Below are 22,997 nucleotides of genomic sequence, written 5' to 3' on the forward strand. Positions count from 1 at the left end.
ACACACACACACACACACACACACACACACAGGCACCACCATGTACAGTGCATGTACTAGCACATACACATGCACTGCACATGTACACAATAGTGCTAGTGTGATGCAATACGAGAATAAACTGATAAACATGAAAAAAAGCAAAAAGCAAAACAGCCACAACCCACGAGAAAAACCAAGCGGGCAGTCCGCCAAGCAACTTAGTAGATAATCAGTGAACCAGAAAATCCACAAGTCAGACAGTAACGCCAGGAATCTACTGACTCCGGCTACGGCACGTTACGGCTGCGCCACGGTTTTGATGCGTCCACAGCCCGGCGTCAAAGTCCTCTGGAAGCATCTCAGAAGCGTTTCAGCAACAGACTATGCAGCGTGCCCCACATTATTTACTTTTTATAACTTTGTCCTTTTTGTGCTTTTACTACCTTCTTCACAGCTCTCTGTGACCCCATTTTGTTCTGTCAACTTTAGGCTGCATATCACACAAGGAGCATTTCAGAATCAGAGCGTTTTGCCTGCCTGATTTTGCTGACATGTTTAGATTTAGTTGATTTGGTAATCACTGTTTGCATTTTGTGCTTCTACTACGATTAAATAGGCTACATAGACAAATGATTTTTTTGTGTGTCTGTTTTAACCGGGTTTATTGTTGTTTTGTGATTGGGAGTCTCCACAGTTGTTTTATTATGAAAATTGACCGGATTCTCTATGCCGTTCTGTGTTTGACTTCCTGCCTGGTTTCGATCTGCTCTGTGCTGCTTGACATGGCTTGCGGCAAAAATAGACCTGCTACCTATTCTCTGCGGAGCTGAGAGCTGCTTCTAGGATGCGCTGTGGCTGCGTCTCGATTAGCTCGATTAGCAACCGCGGCGCAGCCGTAACTCACCGTAGCTGGAGTCAGTGGATTTTAGGGGTAAGTCAGTTCACTAGAGAAACTAGATATACAGCAGGTGTATGAATCCATCACAATGAACATCAGGTCACCTTTTATTTTTACATCTGTTATATTATTGTTGCATTTGAATGCATCTGAAAGCGCCGACGGATTTTTAGATGAGTTCAAATGCTTGGGAAGCTTCGATGCGCGAAATTTTCATTCATGTGCTACAGTAGTAAATTGTGTTGTAAATCAAATTCAGAGAACAAACGATAATTGAACACAGATGACTGACTTTGGCATCTTTGCACATTGTCAAGGATGTCTGAACTTCCCACCAGCTCTTGAATTCCCATCAAGAATTCACATTGAAGTCTTTCCAAAATAAATCTGTGACTTAAGCAGCATTAGTATGCAACATATTGAAATTAATGGAATAAAATGGCTACCTAGAAGGAACATTCTAAAACTTTTGGAAAGGGCTAAAGCTCCCCGCTTGTTTCCTCAATTTTTAACTGGGACACTGGTTAGTCAGAAAACCTGGAGAATCAACGCACAAAAGCAGACAAATGATAGGATACAACTGAATGCGAATGATAAAACTCTCCTTTCCCCCATCTCATATATTATATATATATATATTATATTTTTCTGTTTCTGTTCTGTTGATTCTGCCCAAAGACACATCTCTGATGCAGAGAATATCAAATATGTCACCTTGCTTTGTTGCTCTTTTCCCTGTCTCTTTCATTTCACAGTGGAAACATTGAGTCAGCCCATTCCAAAAAGCTCATGTGATTTTGTTTGGTCACCACAACTTACTATGCTGCCTCTCAAAAATAGCTCTCTACACAAGGCTACATTTACAAGCACACACCAAACTAGTAAACACACACACAATGCAAACAGGCCACATCAGGCTTTGTAATGTTACTTCTCAATCGTTCTTACCCTCTCACTGCTTCTAAGTGCCAGTATGCAACCCTTCACAAACACTATCATTTGAAAGTTTTACCTGTTACCTTTTGTTCCCCAGGGGATTTCTTGTTGTTATAGAGGGTACACCACAACACCAAAATATGCAGTCTCACTTACATCTCTGTGTATGTAAACATGTCTGTGCATTATCTTTACATGCAAACCCACATAACACATCAACACAAGTGCAAAAAAATGCAAACAAGGTGTTTTATGCACGGAAAGTGAAGGAAATCCCGCCACCTCAGCAGGAAAGAATAATGTAGAGGGCACAAGACAAGAGCACATTGTAGTCTGACTTTCAAACAATACAACGGAAACTAAATGTGAGTTCAAGATAACGTTTCTGTCAGAGGAAGTTAGTTCATTACAACTAAAGGTTTTCCACATTTCACCAGGACCAGAAACCAAGGTTTAACTGACAATACTTCAAGTCCATATACTGTGTTCTTCTGTTTGTTATGTCCACATCACTAATTGTCATCAAAGTTCATTACATTATGACTAAGGATTTTTAACTTTTCCCTGCTTGTATCTAGCCATAACCATAACTAAAATATTGCATACTGATCACATTTTGTGAGTAAAGTACAGCTTGTTGGAATTTGTGCAATATGGAGTCATCAGAAAGTTTAGAAAATACTGAAAAATATACACAAATATAGTAATGCTGAAATAAAATCAGGACAAGCATTCAACAAAACAAAGTTCAACTACCAGACTATAAACAGGCAAATGCTACAATAAATCAGTGTTTAGTCCTGCATTTCACTGATGGAAACAGCAATGCACTCTTAGCTCATGGTTACACAAGGGTTAAAAATAATGCCTTTCTCCCGCTCTTCGCTTTTCATGCACACTCAAGCACACACAAACAAAAACACAAGCAGCCAGCCAGTGACACCCGACTGCTCCACAATGTTCCTCAGAGTTATTTTTGTCATCAGGACAAAGGGTTTTACCTCTTACTGAAAGATGAGAGCGTGTGTCGTAGTTTGTTTGAGTGTGTGTGTGTGTGTGTTTGAGTGTGTTTAGGTGTGTTTGTGTGTGTTGGCAGGATAATTAGACCTTGTGCTTTGCTCCCTGAGAGTTCTTTAACCACAGGGCTGAGCCGTAATGAATCTACACTGTCACGGACACTAGACTGTCTCACACACACACACACACCAGACACCATACTGAGCATGTTTACAGATGTTTGAAAACAAACATGCACACATAATCACGCACACATTGTGTAAATGTTTAACTGACAGAGTTGGAGAGGGTGGGGGTGGGGGGGCCAGAGAGGCTGGATTAAATTAGGACAAAGGAGAGAGAGGAAGACTACTGAAAAACATAATTACTCATTATATTGGTGATTACACACTGCTGCACGTCTTTTCCTGACAAATAATTAATCACCTCAATATGTGTGTATATCAAAACCTCAAACCGTACCTCAAACACCTGTGTGTTAGTGAGCGAGTGTATACTCAGCTGATGTGAGTCATTTTGAAGTCTCTACAGCCTGAAGTGATGCAGAACTGCCTCTTGGCCGACGCCTTCAGGCAATGAAACTGAACAATGCTCTTTTGTCAACATTGTCAACACGCTGGAAGCTCAGCATCCAACAGTCCCCTAAACCTGCTGATGAATTCCCTGATAATCTTCATCAATCCTTGTTTTACAATATCATCAAGTTCTTCATTGTTTAGCTATTTAGTGAAATAATTATTAATTTGGCTTTTACATTTGCCACTCTGTCCAGCTGGACTTATTTGATGATGGAAAGACTGTCCGTGACGTTGAGAACTGTCCTACATTACCTATTCCCAACCCGGAGCTTGGGACCCCTCAAAAAGTTGTGACATAACTCTAAATGGGATAGTAGGATGTCATTAGATTGAAGGAAATAAGTCATAAACAAAAGTCTCAGATAACACAACTGCTGGCTCTACATTGAAAGTTAAGGAGCATGAACGTCTGTACTAAATTTCATGGTAATCCATTCAATAATTATTGAGACATTTCACTCAAACCCACAAATGTCAACGTCATGGCGGCAACAGAAGAAAAGTCAGGGAATCACCAACGTTAATAAGCTTCATTATCTGGGGGCCATGAATCTCATGCCAATCCATGAAATGAAAAAAAAAAAAAATTGTTGTTTTTTTAAAATCTGTTTTTCCTTACATCTATTTTTTAATAGAGAAGGAGAAGGAAAAATAATTACTCTTTGGCTGAACTGGTCACAACTGGTAGACATATGCAAGCAAGGGGTCGCAAGTAAGACATCACTTCGTTTTTAAAGGGTCACAGGTCAAAAAGGCTGGAAATCACTGCTCTAGGTTCCAGATGGAGTTTCTCCGGAAGCAGTCACACCAGGTGCCTGAATCACCCCAATTTACCCTGAGAAGCTCATGAAGACATGATTCATGATGATTCACCTATCCTGCTTAACTTGTTTTAATGACTGTGTGAAGTTCATGGCACTGTTGAGAACCTCTTGAAACTTTCTTTAGCTCAGACACCTTCTCAAGTTTCTCTCAGATGTTTCAACTCTCAAGTTCAAGTTGGGAGATGTAATCTCTCCAGCATGTCTGGGTTTGATCCAAGCTTCTGGTAGAGTCACTATTAAAGGCAAAGTGGTCTTAGGTGAGAGACCAGACATGATGACTCACAAAGATTCCAATGATTGGTGAGAAAAGCTCAGAGTGTGACTCTAGTGTAGCTCACAACTCAGGCCTTTGAGTGGTGGTCTTATCTGAATGCTTGGCGGTGGGGGACCCCTGTAGTTTTGCCATGGTGGTTTGAAAAGAGACACAAGACCATTTAATTGTGGGTTCACCACACTTGATTGCTGCATGGTGAAGTGCAAGGAGTTGGTCCAATGTGTTCTAGGGACATTACAGGATCAGATTTTTAGCTTTGAGGGTCTTAAGGATTTAAGAGTTTAGGTATACATAAAACTCTCCTATAACAGGACAAGAGTGGGTGCATACTTGACAACAGCAGGAATGATGATAAGCAAACTAACTAAACTCAACCATCCAGAGCTGGTATTCCTGTAACTTGTATGCCTTATTCCTAATGTTTCTTCTCCCCAATTCAGACTGATTCACTCTCTTGTACTGTGGTTCTTGGCCACTGTTACATAAGGGAGAAAACAGATAACTCCAGTTACACCAGCTGCTTCTTTTTACCTAGCAGCGAGGAAGTGAAACGTGTAGATTCACACTGTCCTCCCAAGATCCCACCCCTTCCATGGAGGCACCACAAGCCACCAGTAGACGTTGGACGTCAGTAGACAAGGACACACTCCCTCACAGACTTCCAACAAGTTAACGCAGCTGCGTTTAACCACTATGGGGAATTCTAACATGGATCTCTGAGGTGGTGTCCAAGTGTTCTGCTGCCTTATTCATCATGTTTGTTTTGACAACAAAAAACTCTTATTTCTTCTTATACTGATTATTAAGTATTTTAAAATCTGAAAAACATCAAATGCTAGTGTTACGAAATCATATGTAACCATGTGTGTGCATTTGTTCACAGCAACACCAACACCTGGCAAGAGAACAGGGAACAAGCCTCCATGTTCCTCTTTTCTCTGCCTCCTAAATGTTCAACAGCACAATACAAACACATTCACACACTTTCTGGATAATTCTGTGCCCAAGTTCACAAATAGCTTGCCACTAAAACACGCACATTATCTTTCTCTTTCTGTCTTTCTGGTAGTGTGACTCAGTGTTGAGCAGCCTCGACTCATCACGTTCCCACCCTCTGTCTGTTTGCCTCTGCAGCTTAGGTCACAGCTGTGAGGGCCAAACCAGCCTTGCAGGACTCTTGGCACATACTTTGAGTCCATACCCTACAACACACTCTGACATTCTCAATACTGGCTCTGCAGGTAACCTTTCTGTGATGCTTTTAATTCATCCTTTAAAGTCCATTATAACTCCTCTCAATCCAGATGCACTGTTAAATTCATTTAACGACCAGTGCCTATCCATCCTCGACCAAACTGCAAGACCAGACTCAAGACTCTGAAAATGTGAACAATCATGGAAGGTCAAGAAGGCCACAATAATACATAACATCCTTACAAAACCAAATGGCAATCCAGCAGAAAGCAGTTAAGCAATTATTATAGTATTATATTAAACTCCTTATTTTAACAAATGTACTGTATGTGCCTGATTTTCCCACATTTCTGTCTGATTAAATGTTCAAGGAGCATATTGATAGTATATTTGATCATCCAGAAGTCAGGTAAATGCAGTGATTGATCAAATCCCAAACCGGAAAGATGGATGAGTATCATAGCTCTGTTAATGATGGGTTTGAGGGCAACGCGATGACTGCTGGAACCACAAGTTCATAATATTTTTGGTCAAGGAAGCTTGTGTGTTTGTGGGGAAAATGCAGAAGCAAGAGGGCAGAAAGCTTTAACTGTCCTCCTGCTTGATACCAATTAGTACCCAAACGGTTAAACACAGCGGGAAAAAAACATTTCAGACTAATCAAACTACTTGGCTCAAGAGTTGTAGCTTTATCGCTGTTAAGCTTTTGACACCTAGGGAGCATTTTAAGCTTTTCACTGGGATATTATAGTCCTGTCATGCCTGTTCTCGACTTTTCATTTTTTAATCTGTTTCTCTGATGAGATTAAAGTGAATTCAAACCAGCTCTGATTTATTTTTCTCTCTTCCTCTCAGGCTTCCCAAATCTTCAGTCAGCTCTTTGATACAACTGTGATGATGCAACATGCAGAAATGTTGCCAAGGAAACACAAGCCAAGAGGAAATGAACTCTTATTGCAGCTACGCAACTTGACAACACACCCTGACTAACTGATGGGTAAACTGCACCACTGAAAGGATTTATATTCCATGCAATAATGTGATTATCTCTTCAGTAAGGAAATAGTGAAGACTACTTCAACGGTCATTTTATATCATAATCAGACCTAATTAACTGAGCTGGATTACTCATTCATCTTTCAAAACACTCTTGTCACATCTTCTATTAAATCTACAAACCTAATTTTGTTTAATTTTAAAAAAAAAAAAATCATTCCATGTTTACATCCATATTTGCTAGCTTGCTTAAGGTCTTCTTCTTCTCTGCATTTGGTAGCACATTACCACGCTTCTTTGCATGTTATCACCTATCGATAAGCACAACACTGTGAAAGCAGTGGCAGGCATGTGTATCATATTGCATACAATCCTATAAAAGCATGTCTTCATAGCACTACTAGTGTTCAAAAACTCCACAGGGAACCTTTAAGTATAGTATTTCACTGTGTCTCCATCTTTTTTTTGCGGCAAATAGAGACTGGTAATAATTTGCATTACCTGTATAATTAATTAAATATAACTTTAAAGTTATTTTCAACTAGAACACCACATAACAATACTACTTTCCATAGACAATTACATCTAATATTCTAAGTAACTTCCTGTTCTCATCAGCCAAGAAATAATCAACTGAGCAAATAAGCCCCGCTTTTATAATGTGAGCAGTCAATGAGCTTCTCTGGGTCTCACCACATTTAAACACCCAAGTTGTTTCACTATGTTTTGCTGTTGTTTCTTTCCCACTACTGGAAACTGGCTGAAGGCTTTGTAGATGAGAATGGGGCTGCTTTTCCCCCCACTGCTCAACAAGTCCATCTTTTGCTCCTCCACTCTTGAGGTTTTTATTTTTTTGTATCATATGGCTGTTTTCTTGTTTGGTTTTTTTTTAACTGCAGTGGTTTCTGTGGCATCTAGATTTTCTGCAGCTTCAGGCTGTCTGCTTAGTTATTTTCTGATCAAAAGTCATTTAGTGTTTTTCACCCTGAGCGCAATGGAAATAACCAGCTGGTCACAGGCTCCTTCAGATCACCCACAGAGGCATTTTAGCATTTCTTTCCTTACTGAAGAGATTGTTCATTTTGGCAAACAATGATATTAGTGAATCATGTTAGATAGGAAGACAAAGTGACTTTACACATTCATATCTAGATGGGACCTGACTTCACAAATTTGATCAAAACAACGTATTAAATCTTTACAGATAACTTACCCAAGCAATAAAAAAAAATCAACAAAATTATATTGGGTTTAAAAAAAAATCTGTTAACTAACCACAGTCGTCTTCTATCAGCCAATCAGCTCTCTCTATACCCAAATCCTGTTTTCCACACACACAAAGAGCCTTTGATCACTAACCCTTCGTAGGAGACGATTGTAGTCATCTCCTATACGCTGGAGTTCTCGCCCGATTGCCTCTGTCTGCATGTCCCTTGCTGCGTTTCGTGGCCGTGAGCTAGAGGGTCTGGGAGAGTGTCCTGAAACAGAGAGGAATGCAGAATTTACTAATACGGTACGCTTTTGCAATGATTAAAAGGTTTAAAATGCATGTTGAACTAATTGTACTGTGATGCTTCATTTATGTGAGGCACAAAATGTAGTCAAACAGGAGTATGCTCCTTTATGTGCAGTTGGGGATTAAACACATAAAAACATTGTTCAGTACCAAGATATTTAAACAATGACTTGTAACATTAACAGAAACCAGAGCGGGACTACACTCTGGATGTATTTACAGAACTGTATCTACTGTTCCCAGACGGCGGCAGGCTCACTGCAACAAATGCCCAGTCAGTACACAAATGAAATGATGAGCATCACAAGACTTGCAGTTGTAAGTTCCTGTGAGCTTGATTGATTCATCCTTATGACACACAGTGAAGACGTGACAGAAAAGCAGGAAACACCATTTAAAACCGTTAAATGCAAACCTTCACATTGGAGTTTTGATGTGCATGCCCTGCTCTCCTGTCAACACATAAATGCAGCATAATGGTTTCAGTTACAAAAATGCATTACTGGATCACCAGCAAAATCAGCAGTAACATTTTGAGGAAATGAAATAACAGACAAAACAAGAAACAAGCCGACGAGCACATATGATTCAGAGAGTGCGTGGTTCACAGTTTCAGAGAGGAGACTTCTTTAGTTTTGACCCAGTTGAGTTAATTGATGTTATAAAAGATGCATGCTTACAATGATATGTTAAAAGCCACAGAAGAGATGAAAAGCAGAGTATTCATGTAGGTGAGATGAAAAAACAGCAAAAGCCACAGAAAGTCATCCCTATATTTTTAGGTGTACTAAGGGATATGATGTTGTCAATTTGTAGTTTAGATAGACAAACAGATACCAGAACATTTAAACAATGACTTTTCAAAGAAACAATCACAATATTAAATGTGTGTGTGTCTTACTGGCATCATGACAAAGACGTAGAGAAATACCCCTTTACCAGCTGACCGGGTTGTTTTCGTGGTTAATCTTGTATATTTTCAGTCTGAACTACAATATGACTATGAAAGGCTCTGACCTCTTACCGATCTCCAATTATGACTCATGAACACTGTTATGAAACCCAGACTTAATATTTCTCACATCCTCCAATATTGAAGAGACCAACACAGCAAAGAAGCTGTGTTGCAATCAATCCATCATGGTGCTGACTAAACCAGCAACATCCACACGAGTGTTTATGATGGGAAACGACAGCAGCGTAACCCGTCACTACACGAAACACCATGTGGCGTGTTAGAGCACTGGAAAATGCCCATGTTGGGAAATTAGTATGTAAAAGCAGGTTGGAGCTGATTATGCTGTCAGGTGACAGTAATGCCATTTGAACACTGGAGACACCAAAATATGGAACAATGATGGCTGAAAGTGTCTCTGGAACTGGAATGAGCACAGAAGAGGAGCTCAGATGAGTCCGTCATGTGACGTCAAGGTTACCTGTTGTGTCATTTTGGGGCTGGTTGTAAAAAGATTTGCTAAACTTCAATTGATAACAATCTAAACATGACAAACGACATATCTTGACACATTTATTTAGTTTTTTCTAAGAATTTTGAATAAGATACGTACTGAGCATGACATTTTACAGTTGACAAATCAACTTGACGTTGGTGAACAAACTATGTAATGGTGACAGTTTCTAAATCACCTCAAACCTAGTTTGACATTTCTGGACTGTAGCCGACATACACAGATGACAATATATCTGCGATTAACTAATTTCGGCCTGATATATCGGTCTACCTCTAGTTTTGATATAAATTAGCTCTTTAACACCCATTTGATTTGTAAAATAAAGGATTTATTACATTGTTAGACAGATAGACTTTTAATGTACATAGGACACCATATTTTTTGAGGCTCAGATGTTTACTCAGGATCCACACGTTTACTTGTAGTCTCTGAAAGTCCTTTACATGGTTCAGTTTATGGGTTGCTAATGCAGAAAGGCAACCAATTAAAAGGTATTTACACTGAACAATATTATAAACGCAACCCTTTTATTTTTTTCCCCCATTCATCATAAGCTGAACTCAAAGATCTAAGACTTTCTCTATGTACACAAAAGGACTACTTCTCTCAAATATTGTTCACAATTCTGTCAAAAACTGCGTTAGTGAGCACTTCTCCTTTGCCGAGATAATCCATCCACCTCACAGGTGTGGCATATCAAGATGCTGATCAGACAACATAGATATTGCACAGGTGTGCCTTAGGCTGGCCAGAATAAAAGGCCACTCAAAAATGTGCAGTTCCATCACACAGCACAATGCTGTGTTGCAAGTTTTGAGGGAGCGTGCAATTAGCATGCTGACTGCAGGAATGTCTACCAGAGCTGTTGCCCATGAATTGAATGATTATTTCTCTACCATAAGCCGTCTCCAAAGACGTTTCAGAGAGTTTGGCAATACATCCAACCGGCCTCACAACCACAGACCACGTGTAACCACACCAGCCCAAGACCTCCATATCCAGCACCTTCACCTCTAAGATCGTCTGAGACCAGCCACCCGGACAGCAGCTGCAACAATCGGTTTGCATAACCAAAGAATTTCTGCACAAACTGTCAGGAACTGTCTCAGGGAAGCTCATCTGCATGCTCGTCATCCTCATCGGGGTCTCGACCTGACTGCAACTTCGTTTGTGAACAGTATTTGAGAAAAATAGGCCTTTTGTGTAAATAGAGAAAGTCTCACATCTTTGAGTTCATCTCATGATGAAGGGGGCAAAAACAAAAGTGTTACGTTTATAATTTTGTTCAGTGTAATTTAGAGACAACAGTCACATCTAGGATCACCAAATTTTCCATGTAACAGTTAACTTGATCCAGAAGACACAAATCTTAAGATGAAGAGTCTTTATTTACCCAGAATAATGAATTTCTCCTACTTAAGAGAGTCAATTATTATCCAGCTTTGCGCCGCCGTTTAATTTAGATTTCTGTCTGAAGTTTATTTGTTAGGGTGAAGCCTCAGGCAAAATCTATCTTTGTGCAACCAGCCCCGAGGTTGTGTTATAATTAAACCGTGTGAATATAAATCACGCAAAGACAAAAATGCATTAAAGTGGACTGTTGCACTCTGGCTGGGACTGAAGAAACCTGATCGTAGGTGTGATCTTCCTGCTGCAGGAGGAAGAAGTGTTGTGATAGGACAGCTGTAATCACACTGTCAGGGACTGACAACAACAAGATGATAAACTAACTCTATCTCACTCTCTAACACACCATCAGGCCAGCATTCTTGATAACAAGAGACTTTTCTTGTGTTGAGGACAATGTATGATATTTTGTATGAGTGTGTGTGTGTGTGTTTTTATCTATACTATCCATCCTATCTGACTGCGGACTGAAAGAGAGGCAAAGATTTTCTGTCTGCATCTTACAAAAGACCTGCAGGCCTATTTTGACTGCTACACATCCACACACACACACACACAGAGGCCTATTTTGATTGCTGTACTTAATGAATGACACACACGCGCTGGTCTGTTTTGACTGGTCTCTTGTTTGTCTGACTTCAAGTGAAAGACAATAAAAGAGACACAAGGCAATCAGTGAAGCTAATCACTGCTATTATAAAAAGCGTTTTACAATATGCTGAGGTTTACGGAAATTTTATTTCAGCCTCTGTAGATGACTTTTTTCCTTCCAAAACACTATCCTTGTAAAAAAATTATAACGTTATGGTTCAAGCTTAACATAGAGTATTGTTCGTATCTGTACCTGAAACAAACGCTCAATTTCTAAAATCTAAAAAAACAAATTAGTAAAATCTTATCATGACAAGAAAACAATGTCATTAAATAGTGGATATATTTGTCAACACTGTGGGGGGATTGACTGTGTTAGTTGTTTTTGTTTTCTTTGTTGAGCCAAATATCTCAGTCTCATGCCACAGTTTTGTTTGTTACCAAGCAACAGGATAGGCAACTTTAGCCGACGGCATCATAGCTAAAAGCATGCGTGCCATGTTCTGTTTTTGTATCTAAATAAACAGCAGAAATAAGAAAATAAAAACAGGATCCAGGCTGTGAGAAGTGATGAATGTCCAACAAACACTTTGGTGGCTCCATCAACACAAGCTCCTTAGAACTTGATTTTACATTTTAATTCTAGACCCAAAAGTTGACAAATATATTATTAAACTGACTTGCTTTTACCTATTACATGTCAACCGACTTTTATCTCTTACGCTTTAACTGACAACTCCTTTCAGTGTTTACTTTTCCACTGATACTTCCATCTCTTTCATTGCTTCATCTTCAACACTCCTTAAAGGGGAAGAGGGCCGGGTGCACACATGAAAGTCTGTTTACAGGTTTTGGGGAGTCCTACTACAGATGTGAAAAAAAATGGTATAAAGCCTTTTGTGGCTCCAGTCGGACTGAGTTAATGCCACGTTTCAGACCGGTTGGAACTGGGAAATTTCCAAGTTGAAATATCCGACTTCCAACCTCAAAGCGTTCCAGGTGCATGGTGGTGCATGACGCCGAAAGCGAACGAAAACCATGGCTGACCATGACAAAGTGTGCACACAGTTGCACCCTCAGCAGTGCTTCAGGTGTTAATTGAAAAGATTGCAGTTTAAATGCAAACAAATGACATAAGTAGCCTATATGTTACTAGTTAACTGTTTACCACTCTAGCTACATCAGTTGGTAACCCTCAAGTCAGTCAATGTTGTAGATTACACATCCTAATGTTTAGGCATTTTTAATAATAACTTTTATGTAGTGAAGATGACTTTATGAGAGTCTTTACTGTAGCCAGCTACCTAATAGGCCTAACATATTTCTACATCAATGTACATGCAGAACAGGTTTTACTATATGATCGTATGTATTATTTTAATTGAAATACATGCAAGTATACTTTTTGTTGCCCTTTAGTTTATGGTTTACCATTTAAAATGTGTGTTTCCATGGGCGCTGACATTGTTTTATGACATCATTCAGCTGCTACTCGTGAAGTCGGGGTACATATTTTTTTCTCCAAATTCACAGGTAGGAAATCCGACTTCAAGTGGCGTTCCAGGATAGTTTTTCTAGGTCGGAAATTTCCCAGTTCCGAGTTGCCTGGAACGCAGCATAAGGCCTGATAAATGCCTCGAGTGAGGTCACTTGAGTCAGAGCCAGCTGGGGCTGAAGACTACGAGTTTGAAAATGAAAACAAAAATATGGGGTGTGGAGTTTGAAAGAAGAAGTGAGCTTACTATATATCCGTGGCCAGCACCATTATCTCTGCTTGAGGCTATCAGCTACATTAGCCACTACTAGCATAACACACCTACATTTTCAAATAAACTGTCATGGACACGTTGCATTGTTGGTAATGTAGGAACCAGGTTAATCCCCTCTTAGTTTCACTGAATGGTTGCTGCATCATTCCCTTTACTGTGATGGCACACACACACACACACACACACACCTTGGGCTTGTTTGGCTCAGCCAGAAGTCAATGCCCTTCACTTCCTGTGAATCTGACACCAGGAATCCATGAAAATTGTGAATCCAAGGGAGCAATCCAACATCGGCAGGTCTAGCCTGCTGAGACTCCTAATTCAAATTTATTCACAAAGTGAGGGATGCCAAACACAGAAAAAACAAGAAATGCAAGTGACAATAATAGCAGCAAATGTCTTTACACCAGAAAGTAAAGATGAAGATAATCATTTATTCAAGGGGATAGTTTAAGATTAGGACTTGGATTATGTGAATGTCACTTGTTGCTGTTAAGATATGGTTTTTGGTCAAGGTTTCACTTATAAAACATAGTCCAGTGAATTCCACACTTTTTTATTCCTATCAAATATTTGTATTTGTAATTTCCTATTAGATCAACGGTGTGTGTGTTTCATCCGGTGGAGTTTGGGTGGGGTTTACACACTCAAAGACTGTAAATGTTACTCAACAGGAAGAGTAGTACTACTATGATGGAATGAAAACATAGGAATCAGCAGAAATGGGTTTGGCAGTCATGTTGATGTGATTTGGATTCTTTGAGGGCCAATGGAATGAAGTGTGCTGGGTATTAGTCAATAAATCTGAATGTGAAAACATGACTGATGTAAAATATATATGCAAAATATGACAGTAGTGGAAAAAACTCTTTCAAGTAAGAGCCAGTGAAAGGGGAGTACAAAAACATCCTGAGCATGTTTTTGTTGTGTTTTTTTACTGTCATTGTTAACATTCAACACCGCCACCCGCCCAAACCCCCAAATCTTTGATAAAGGAAGCTTCAGGGAGCTTGTGCTGGGCTCATATCTGGTTTCATATTTTGTTATACACCCACACATCAGCAGTTAAATTTCACAGTGAAAACAGCCAGAGCTGCTTGTCTTGGCTGACTCAGGCAAGAAACTTAACACACAACACTTGTGTGTTTTTGAATGTAGTATCAGGGTGTGCATTAACGTATTTAGATGCCTGCACTTACTTTTTACCACCTTCTTAAACTGATTTTAGGTGATACTAATGAGTAGTAGGAAAATCACTTCAGGCATGATTAAAATCATCATTATTGTTTTTTTTTAAAGCATAATTGATTTTTGAGGATATCAGACGTAATCGACAGGAAGTCTTGTGTTATCACCTAGTCTATAGCGGCAGCAGCAAGACAAATAAGGTAGTTTCTTATTGGTATAGTATATAAACACTGCATTGATGGATAGTGCTAGTATAATTATTGTCTTTATAAGAATGTATCTGAGTTATATTTAAATTAATGTTAATTAATCAATGGCCTGCATGTGAGTTTATTCGCTGCTATATTGGTCACGCCAACACTTGTCAAAGAACTTTGAAATAAGAAACTCTCACATATTCCACCTGCTTGTATAAATCGTCGGTTATGCTCACCGTGCTGCTGGTGCATCCCCGGTCCTCTGCCGTGCGCCTCAGCCATGCGCTCTTGGGCGTGTTTAACCATTTGGCTGGTGTGGCTTGGAGTCTGCGTGCCTATGTCAGCCGTCAATGGCCTCGGGGAGAGCGGGGAGCTCGGCAGCGAGTCGCCTTCGCAGGAGAAATATCCACTGGAGGCACGGCGAGGGAGGTGAAAAATAGACCTGGTCTGAAACACGCCTAGGCTGTCGATAGGGGAGATGGGGGTGGTTCTGTACGGCGAGTCCGGCTCTCCTCCTCCGGGGGGATCGGGGTGGCCGAAGCTGCGCTCGCCGCAGTTGTCTGAACGGGAGGTTTGAGCTGAGGCTCCAGCGGCACCGACGGGTGGTGGATCTCCTCCGCTCCCCTGTGTCGCCGTTACTGCGGTCGAGCCATCGGACCGGTTTGGTGGTCTGTTGGATGAACAGAGCGGACCCGTGAGCCTGGGCTTTCATCACTCTGCCCAAACAGCCTACAGCCTCAGGTCTCTGCAGCATGTGGAGCTGCAGCAGGATATGTAGCAGCACACTGCTCCGCCAGGACTGGACCTCAGGTTTATCCTAGAACTGTGGGATTTCTGTAATTTAAATCTGATTCATTTCACTTAGAACCGCGGGGACATGGCGCGCCGACGAGCACCGACTTTCTTCTTTTTTTTTAAGCGGACGTACCAACAATAAGGTGATCAATAGCCTAGGTTTGTCTTTCATGAAAAGTTACCTAATTCTAGCTCACGTCCCACTGCAGCTGATATCCACAGAAGCGTTTGGAGTTGTGTAGTGTTTGGCTAGTTTATGTGCACTGAATATGTTCCCGGTCAGGCGGTCGCCCAGGTTTCCTGCCCAAACTGGCCGCCCGGTGCGTCTCCATTGTTTGACAGAAGTTGCTGATTGCAGCAGATCTTTGTTTGACTTGGGGAAAAAATCAGGGATAAAGGACGCGGCTGGAGTAACTTTAACTGCGTCAGATACAAACAGCCTGAAAGAAATCTGTCTCAACGGACCATGAGTCTGTCTGAAAATGTCACTTTTCGAGTAAATTAACTAAAAAAAATCTGATCAAGATTGACAGACAGTTGACGAGGGACTTACAGAATCAAGGAATAATAACCAGATTTTACATCTGTAAAGTCACTTTAAAAAAACAAAAAACACTGACATAGAAAATTATCACACTTTCTTCATTTTCAGTTTTAATCACCAAAACTCAGACTCTCAAGGTGGCATTCTAAAAAAAGGGACTCATCAAAATTACATTTTGATGCAACGCTTCCTGTTTGTCCAGACTATACTACAACTTCCTAAGCCCACGGATTCCCAGCGGTAATGACCTACTTCTGTGTCAAAATGACCTAAAAGTGTAACCAACTGGTTTTTATATGAAAGTCTCCATGCACCGACATACACACTATTACGCACCTTTGAAGTAAATAGTCATCCTTTGGATTTTTACGCATTTTACGCACGGAGAAACAACTACAACCGCACTGTAACTGGTCTGTCCTCCAGCCTCTTGAAAATGTAGGTGTCCGTTCCCAGTAGGTTTCCGTGCGGATCCGAGCGTTACGATGAGAGATATTAAGCGTGTCAGGCAGCACGTAGCAAAATGGCACCAAAGAGTAGAGGAGGCCACCTCGCCGAGAGGGAAAAGCAGACGGAGGGAAGAACAGAAAACACGCCACGCCGGTACCAGAAAACTATCAAACAAGGCATTTGATCAGGTGCCACGATACAAAATGTTTAACGAAATCAGCAGCACGTCTGCAACGTCACTGTATTAGTTTTTCAGTAGTTTTGTGACTCCGTGTGCGACGACAGAAAGATCTAGTCTCACCAGAACAAAACTGACATTTCAGAACACAAGATAAGGTTTCACTTTACTATTAACACAAAGATATTAAAATAACTGAGCAGCTGTCACATGTGCCTCTTGGATTGTGCTTTCTATCTTCTTAAAACCCCAGTGCGTGTGCGCCTCCCACAGGATGCGGTGTTTCCTGAACATCTTAAATATTTCATGCCAATTCGTTACATGGCGTGGAGTGGTAAATTAGGAGGCGGCAGACCTCGGTGACCTCGATAATAGCAAAGTAGACAATCTCTCATTTATGAACATAAATCAGCTCTTCTCTTAGAAGGAAAACAGAATATGGTCGCATAAGTCTTGGCAGTATTTAGAAATATGTCGGCCTATAGTTATGCCTACATAAAACTGCACACACACTATTCAGCAAATAATATGCAGTTAATCCTCAGCATCCCGAAGACAAAGCGACATACAGCCGTTATCCCGGGTGGAATGTCGTTTACACTTAGTGTAATACACTAATAGTTAATAAAAGCACTAAGCACACCGGCAAGTCAGAGGATCACTGCAAAACTAACAGATTCCTATTCCTAAAGCCCTCTCGATATAGGCTAACAAAGGAAACCTCCATAAAGTAGGAAATGTCACTTTAAACTAACTGGAGTCAACAAAACTTGGTTTTAGTCACTTTTTACACATGATAAACGCTCTTCGGGAAGATTACAATGATATTTCACAATAAGAGAAAGAATTACAATGCAAAAGCAAAGCTATTATTTATTTTCTGTATTTTAAAAACACTGCTATTAAATATTAAGGAGCTATAGCTGCGGCTGTTTGCAGCGTGACAGCTGACATGCCGGTCGGCATAGAGGGAAACTGGAATTTTGTAATGTAGCCTAATTGTTTAAAAAAACACAACACACACACACACACACACATCTGCCTCCTCTCTCCCAACTCACCTGGACGGAAGTTGCATGTCAGTCGCAGGACATCACAGCTGGATCCGTGGGAAAAAACACGATAAGAGAAGTTGGTTGTAATATAAATATATCTAAATAGTTTCAATGCAAGACCATGTAGGATCCAGAGGTTCAAAGTGAGAAAGACATTACTTTCTAAAAGTAAAAAATTAAAAAAAGTCAAGCCAAAAGCGACATTAATCCCAGAGTTGTTGCTGAAGTTTCCCCGGGAGGAATGGTTGAATAATCCGCCTTTTCCGAGTAGAAACTGCACCAGAGGAGGTAAACAAACTCCAGCCAGAAACAGGCTACTGTCTGCACAGAGCTTTCTTTCTCTTCCCTTCCTCTCTGACACTACTCTGCTCTGCCTGCGTTGTGTTATTATATGATCCTCCTCCAAAACACCACCCCCTCTCAGTGGGTGGGATCTATTTCTCTTTCTCCTTTCTCTGTCTCCCCCTGTCTTTCGCAGGCATTTAATACAAAGAAAAAAGAAAACCCAAAGAAAACACGTGACAGAAACACAAATAACGATAACAACTACAAAAACATTTAATAAAAAATGCAATTACTGCCTCTCACGGTGAATGTATCTACTACTTTCCCTCTGTCTATAGCTGTGTTTCAGTTTCATACTACAACTGCTTCCAGACAGATATTGAGCACTGGAGAAGTGACAGAATAAAGTGTTTGCTACTCGAAATTGTCTCAAAGTGAATAAATGAACTTGATTTTTGAGTGTAATACAGTTTTGGATAAATCCTTTTATCTTGATTCTGTAATGCTCAGAGGGTTTAATGACGCAGGCCAAGACCTATGGTCACCTACAGTCATGACCTCTGGTAGCAACGTAATATCATTACTGAAGTTGACCCATGTCTTGTTATTTCCTGTTGGGACAAAATTGATAAGTGCATTAATTTGCACTAAAAAGATTAGACAAATCCACCAATAATAGTATTAAATGTGTTTAAAATGACAAACTGATTTATCAAAATCACACAAAACCCAACAAAACTAACACAAACTCCATCATAAAATGAAATACTAACATGTAAATTCCCTTTTTTACCAGTGTTCCTCCTTTTGCATAATCTAAGAAAACTGAATGTGTTTTTAAAATTGACACATTCACAATTTGGACGAAACTGACGCCTACACTTGTAGTATGACTGCTGGCATGAAAGCAGAACCCAGTATAAGCTACTATTGAAGTTATGAATCATCCTAAGGGCTTTACTGATGCCATATTTATGTTTCTGTTGACAGATTCGCGTTTCAGAAAAATGGAGGACATTCAGTGAACAATATTTTTCCACTTTGGTTGATCTCACTTCTTAGTTTTGCACTGCGTGTGAGGTATGTAGTCCCTATATGTGTGTGTGTGTGTGTGTGTGTGTGTGTGTGTGATTATGAACTATTATCCACATTTACTATTGGCTGGCAAGTGTCCGTTATAATCATATGACTGGACACTTTGTTCTGGTTAAAACTTTAACTTGAACTTACGCTGCTGAGCGGCCAGTGAAGCACAGAGTGAATGCTACACAGGTCAGTCCATTCTTGTGTTTTCTTGTGACAAGTGAACAAAGAAATCATTGCCCCTGTTGTCAAATTCTTACAATTCAAATAAACAAACAAATAATAAATAGGTCTTATACCTAAATTAACTGAAACAAACATCAAGCACCGACTTGCCACAAGTCAGTTCTCAGTCATCAGTTCTCAGCGGAGAGTTGCATAATTTCTTTGGTGTCGCAATCGATGGCATTATGTTAAATATATATATTACAGCCTGTAAGTGGCTAGTATAGTCTCAGGGCTTGGTGTAAATTAATATTCTCAGACATAACAACAAATCATCTCTCAAGTTCTACTTCCTTCCTTGACAATATAATGTAAGAACTGACTATACATTTGTATAGGAATTGTTTTTCTGCTTAATCAAAGGCAAGTTTTGTTAATGAAACAATATTCCACTTATAAGATGTATTCAAACGAGTCTGACATCTTGCAGGTAGCGCTGGCTCTGTAATGTTGAGGCGAGGCCGGGTGGGCGAGGCCGGGTGGGTGTGGCCGGGCAGAGAGACTGGAAACAGCAGGAAGATCCGACCTACACCCCCACACACATATGCACAAAAGCACACACACACACATTGATAGACAGACAGACAAAAGGGTGAGACAATCAATATCATTTACATGTGATCAATACCAATCAATCCCTGAGTGTGGGAAAATGTGTGTGAATGGCTATAAATATGGACACTATTTACTTGCGTTTTCTATTGCTGCTTCTGTTTTTCTGTTTGTATATTTTCCTTTCTGTACATCAGGGAGTTTGGAGCTCTGTTTAGTGTGATGATGATAGTGTTGATGATACTGACCGTCCAGAGAAAAAGATTTCTCTGGACGGTCAATGTAGTGGGCCGAACATGAGTACAAAGTGAGTAATACACGTGAGTACTTATAGCTACAGTAAGGCTTTAATAAGGATTACTAACGGCAGGATGCATTAATTACTTCACTTCCCCACAAAATACAGTGGGAAATATCTAAACCTTCTTGCTGGTCATAATCCATCCATCCATCCATCCACCGTCCACCGCTTATCCTGCATACAGGGTCGCGGGGGCTGGAGCCAATCCCAGCTGACATCGGGCAAAAGGCGGGGTACACCCTGAACAGGTCGCCAGTACTGGTCATAATATATGTTGAAAAGAAGGTCATCCATCCATCCATCCATCCATCGTCAACCGCTTATCCTGCATACAGGGTCGCGGGGGGGCTGGAGCCAATCCCAGCAGACATCGGGCGCAAGGCGGGGTACACCCTGAACAGGTCGCCAGTACTGGTCATAATAGATGTTGAAAAGAAGGTCAATTGGAAATAAATTATATGACACATATCAAACTTAGAGCGTTAATTTTTTAACCAGCATGGCTCTAAGGATGCCAGTGTTGGTGGGTACACCACTTTGTGCGAAATATCTCAACAACTATTGGATGAATTGCCATGAAATCCACAGTGTCCAGACAATGTATGCTCATAACTTTGGTGACTTCCTGACTTTTCATCTAGCTGACATTTGTGGTTTTCAGTGAGATGTCTCAATATTATACTATTGGAGATTGATTAAATTCTTATCAGATATTCAAAATTCAATTTTCTATTTGTGACATTCCCCTCTGCCTCACCTGTACGTCGTGTTGAGGGCTTATTGACAAATGTCAGCATGCTGACAAGCTAAAGTAACATGGTGAACATTACACTTGATTGTCATCAGCATGTTAGCATTGTCATAGCATGATAGCATTTAGCTCAAAGCACCAAACAAGCTGTTAGCATGGCTGTAATCTCTTGTCTTATGGTCTTTTTAATTGACAAACCATGATACAATGTTAAATGTATCCTTACATAGATGCAGTAAAAGCACCCAACTTGCAGTGGCAAAAAAACAGTTGACAATAATTAATTATTAAGGAATGTGTTCCTTTGATTTCTGTATAGACAGTGTTGTCTGCACCAGCTGGATTGAAATGCTTTTTTAATGCCAGTCCCTGGGGCACAGGACTGTAGGGGCAAATGTGAATATGGAGGGCTCTAATGTGAGAAGGCCCCAGAATATGCATGAATCACGACTTTGAGTCGTGGCTGTCGTCACGTTATCACTCCTTTTGAGTACCACTTCTACTGAGTATACAGAAAGGGGCGAGATAAGAAAGACAGGGGTTTTTGGCATGGATGATTTGACATTTAAATGTTTCCCACTGACGTTTATAGTTACCTGTGCTTTACGCTGCAAATTTGCGTAAAACAGTCAAATCATTGTTGGAGCCCCACACCGCTGGAACATTGAAACCTGATGAAGTTTTATGGCATAGCCCTGAGGGAATTTAAGGGTAATTTCAGTTTACTCACTGCAGTAGACAGCATTAAACACAATTGAGTATAAAGAGCTGTAAATTAGACGGTGGTGCTGACCTCAAAAATCTTGCGTGAGTCAACAAACAAACAGATGGCTATACAGTAGGTCAACTGTCATGACAACTAGATACATTCAGGCAAGAGCTGACAAATACTTCCCAGTTTGTACATAAAATCTATCAGAGTTTTTATGGACATAGTGGAAGTCCCCTCCCCTAAACATTAGTTCCTTATTGAGAAACAGCTACAACCAGGGTGGTTGCTGGTCACGTTGGTAATAAACAAAATGAAGCTTATTTTACGGTTGCAATATGTAAAATATAAATGTAAATCTCTCATCAGTATTGCTGCACATCATTTTCCTCAGGAAAGGCTTCATTACAGCATATTGACCCAGTTGTGAAAGTCAGTGAAGCGTTCAAAATGGGTGACTCAGGCCGCTGAACACACTGTTTACAGAGAGACAACTGAGTGTGAAACAACTTGTTCATAATGGTGGACACATTTTACATATAATGAGAGGGGACTACATTTAAAATAAGTAAAACCTTTGTTTTTACTCTTGGAAACTCTAGCGCTTTGTTTAAATTAATGTCCACCTGAAGTCACCAGAATAGTCAAAAAATTGGCAAGATTATGTAATAATAAAATGCTCAGAAAGAGACTAAGCTGTGTGTGTGTGCTTTTATGTGAAAAGGAAAAAAGAAATTACACACAAGCAATGCAAATTTGATTGTTTTGGTGATTAAGACATTAGCCCTGCATCAATGTCTCTTCAGGCTAAATGCTAAAAGTTTTTGACCTTATTTAAAACATGTCCACCAATCAGTTACAGTACTTTACAGTTACAGTACTTTGCACCACAGTGTCAAAAAGTTCCCCAGACTCAGAGAGGCGAAGGAAAGCAAACTAATCAAATCAAATGAAAAACCTTAACTGCTGAGTTAACCTCAACTGTTCACTCATATAAGCCAGTTTGAGGTCCTCTTTACTGCCACCTACTGGTTTACTTATTACTAATAAATGCAACAGATTAAAAATGCAACGTCAGTAACCACAGACATGACAACACATCCAACTCCACGACAACTGAGCAAAACCCATTTGCTGATGAAGACCATGAGATCTACAGAAAAGGCTAGATCTTGAGCCTTGACCTTGAGATAAGATCATCAGATTTGTCAAGCAACATAAATATAACAG

The 22,997-nt window shown here is 40.2% G+C and overlaps 1 protein-coding gene across 1 annotated transcript in view; it reads right to left on the minus strand.

Annotated features, from left to right (window-relative positions):
* The window catches only part of bcl2l11 (BCL2 like 11), a 28,874-nt gene extending 10,857 nt beyond the window's left edge, over nucleotides 1-18,017 (minus strand). Inside the window, exons 1-3 of the mRNA XM_046070263.1 lie at nucleotides 17,868-18,017; nucleotides 15,076-15,509; nucleotides 8,059-8,177 (exon numbers count right to left, since the gene is read on the minus strand). Of these exons, the coding sequence (XP_045926219.1) occupies nucleotides 8,059-8,177; nucleotides 15,076-15,509; nucleotides 17,868-17,884 (570 nt within the window). The 5' untranslated portion in view covers nucleotides 17,885-18,017. The remainder of the gene's footprint in view (nucleotides 1-8,058; nucleotides 8,178-15,075; nucleotides 15,510-17,867) is intronic.
* Between the last annotated feature and the right edge of the window lie 4,980 nt (nucleotides 18,018-22,997).

The sequence above is a fragment of the Micropterus dolomieu genome, linkage group LG15 (genome assembly GCF_021292245.1).
Source record: "Micropterus dolomieu isolate WLL.071019.BEF.003 ecotype Adirondacks linkage group LG15, ASM2129224v1, whole genome shotgun sequence".
Taxonomy (NCBI): domain Eukaryota; kingdom Metazoa; phylum Chordata; class Actinopteri; order Centrarchiformes; family Centrarchidae; genus Micropterus; species Micropterus dolomieu.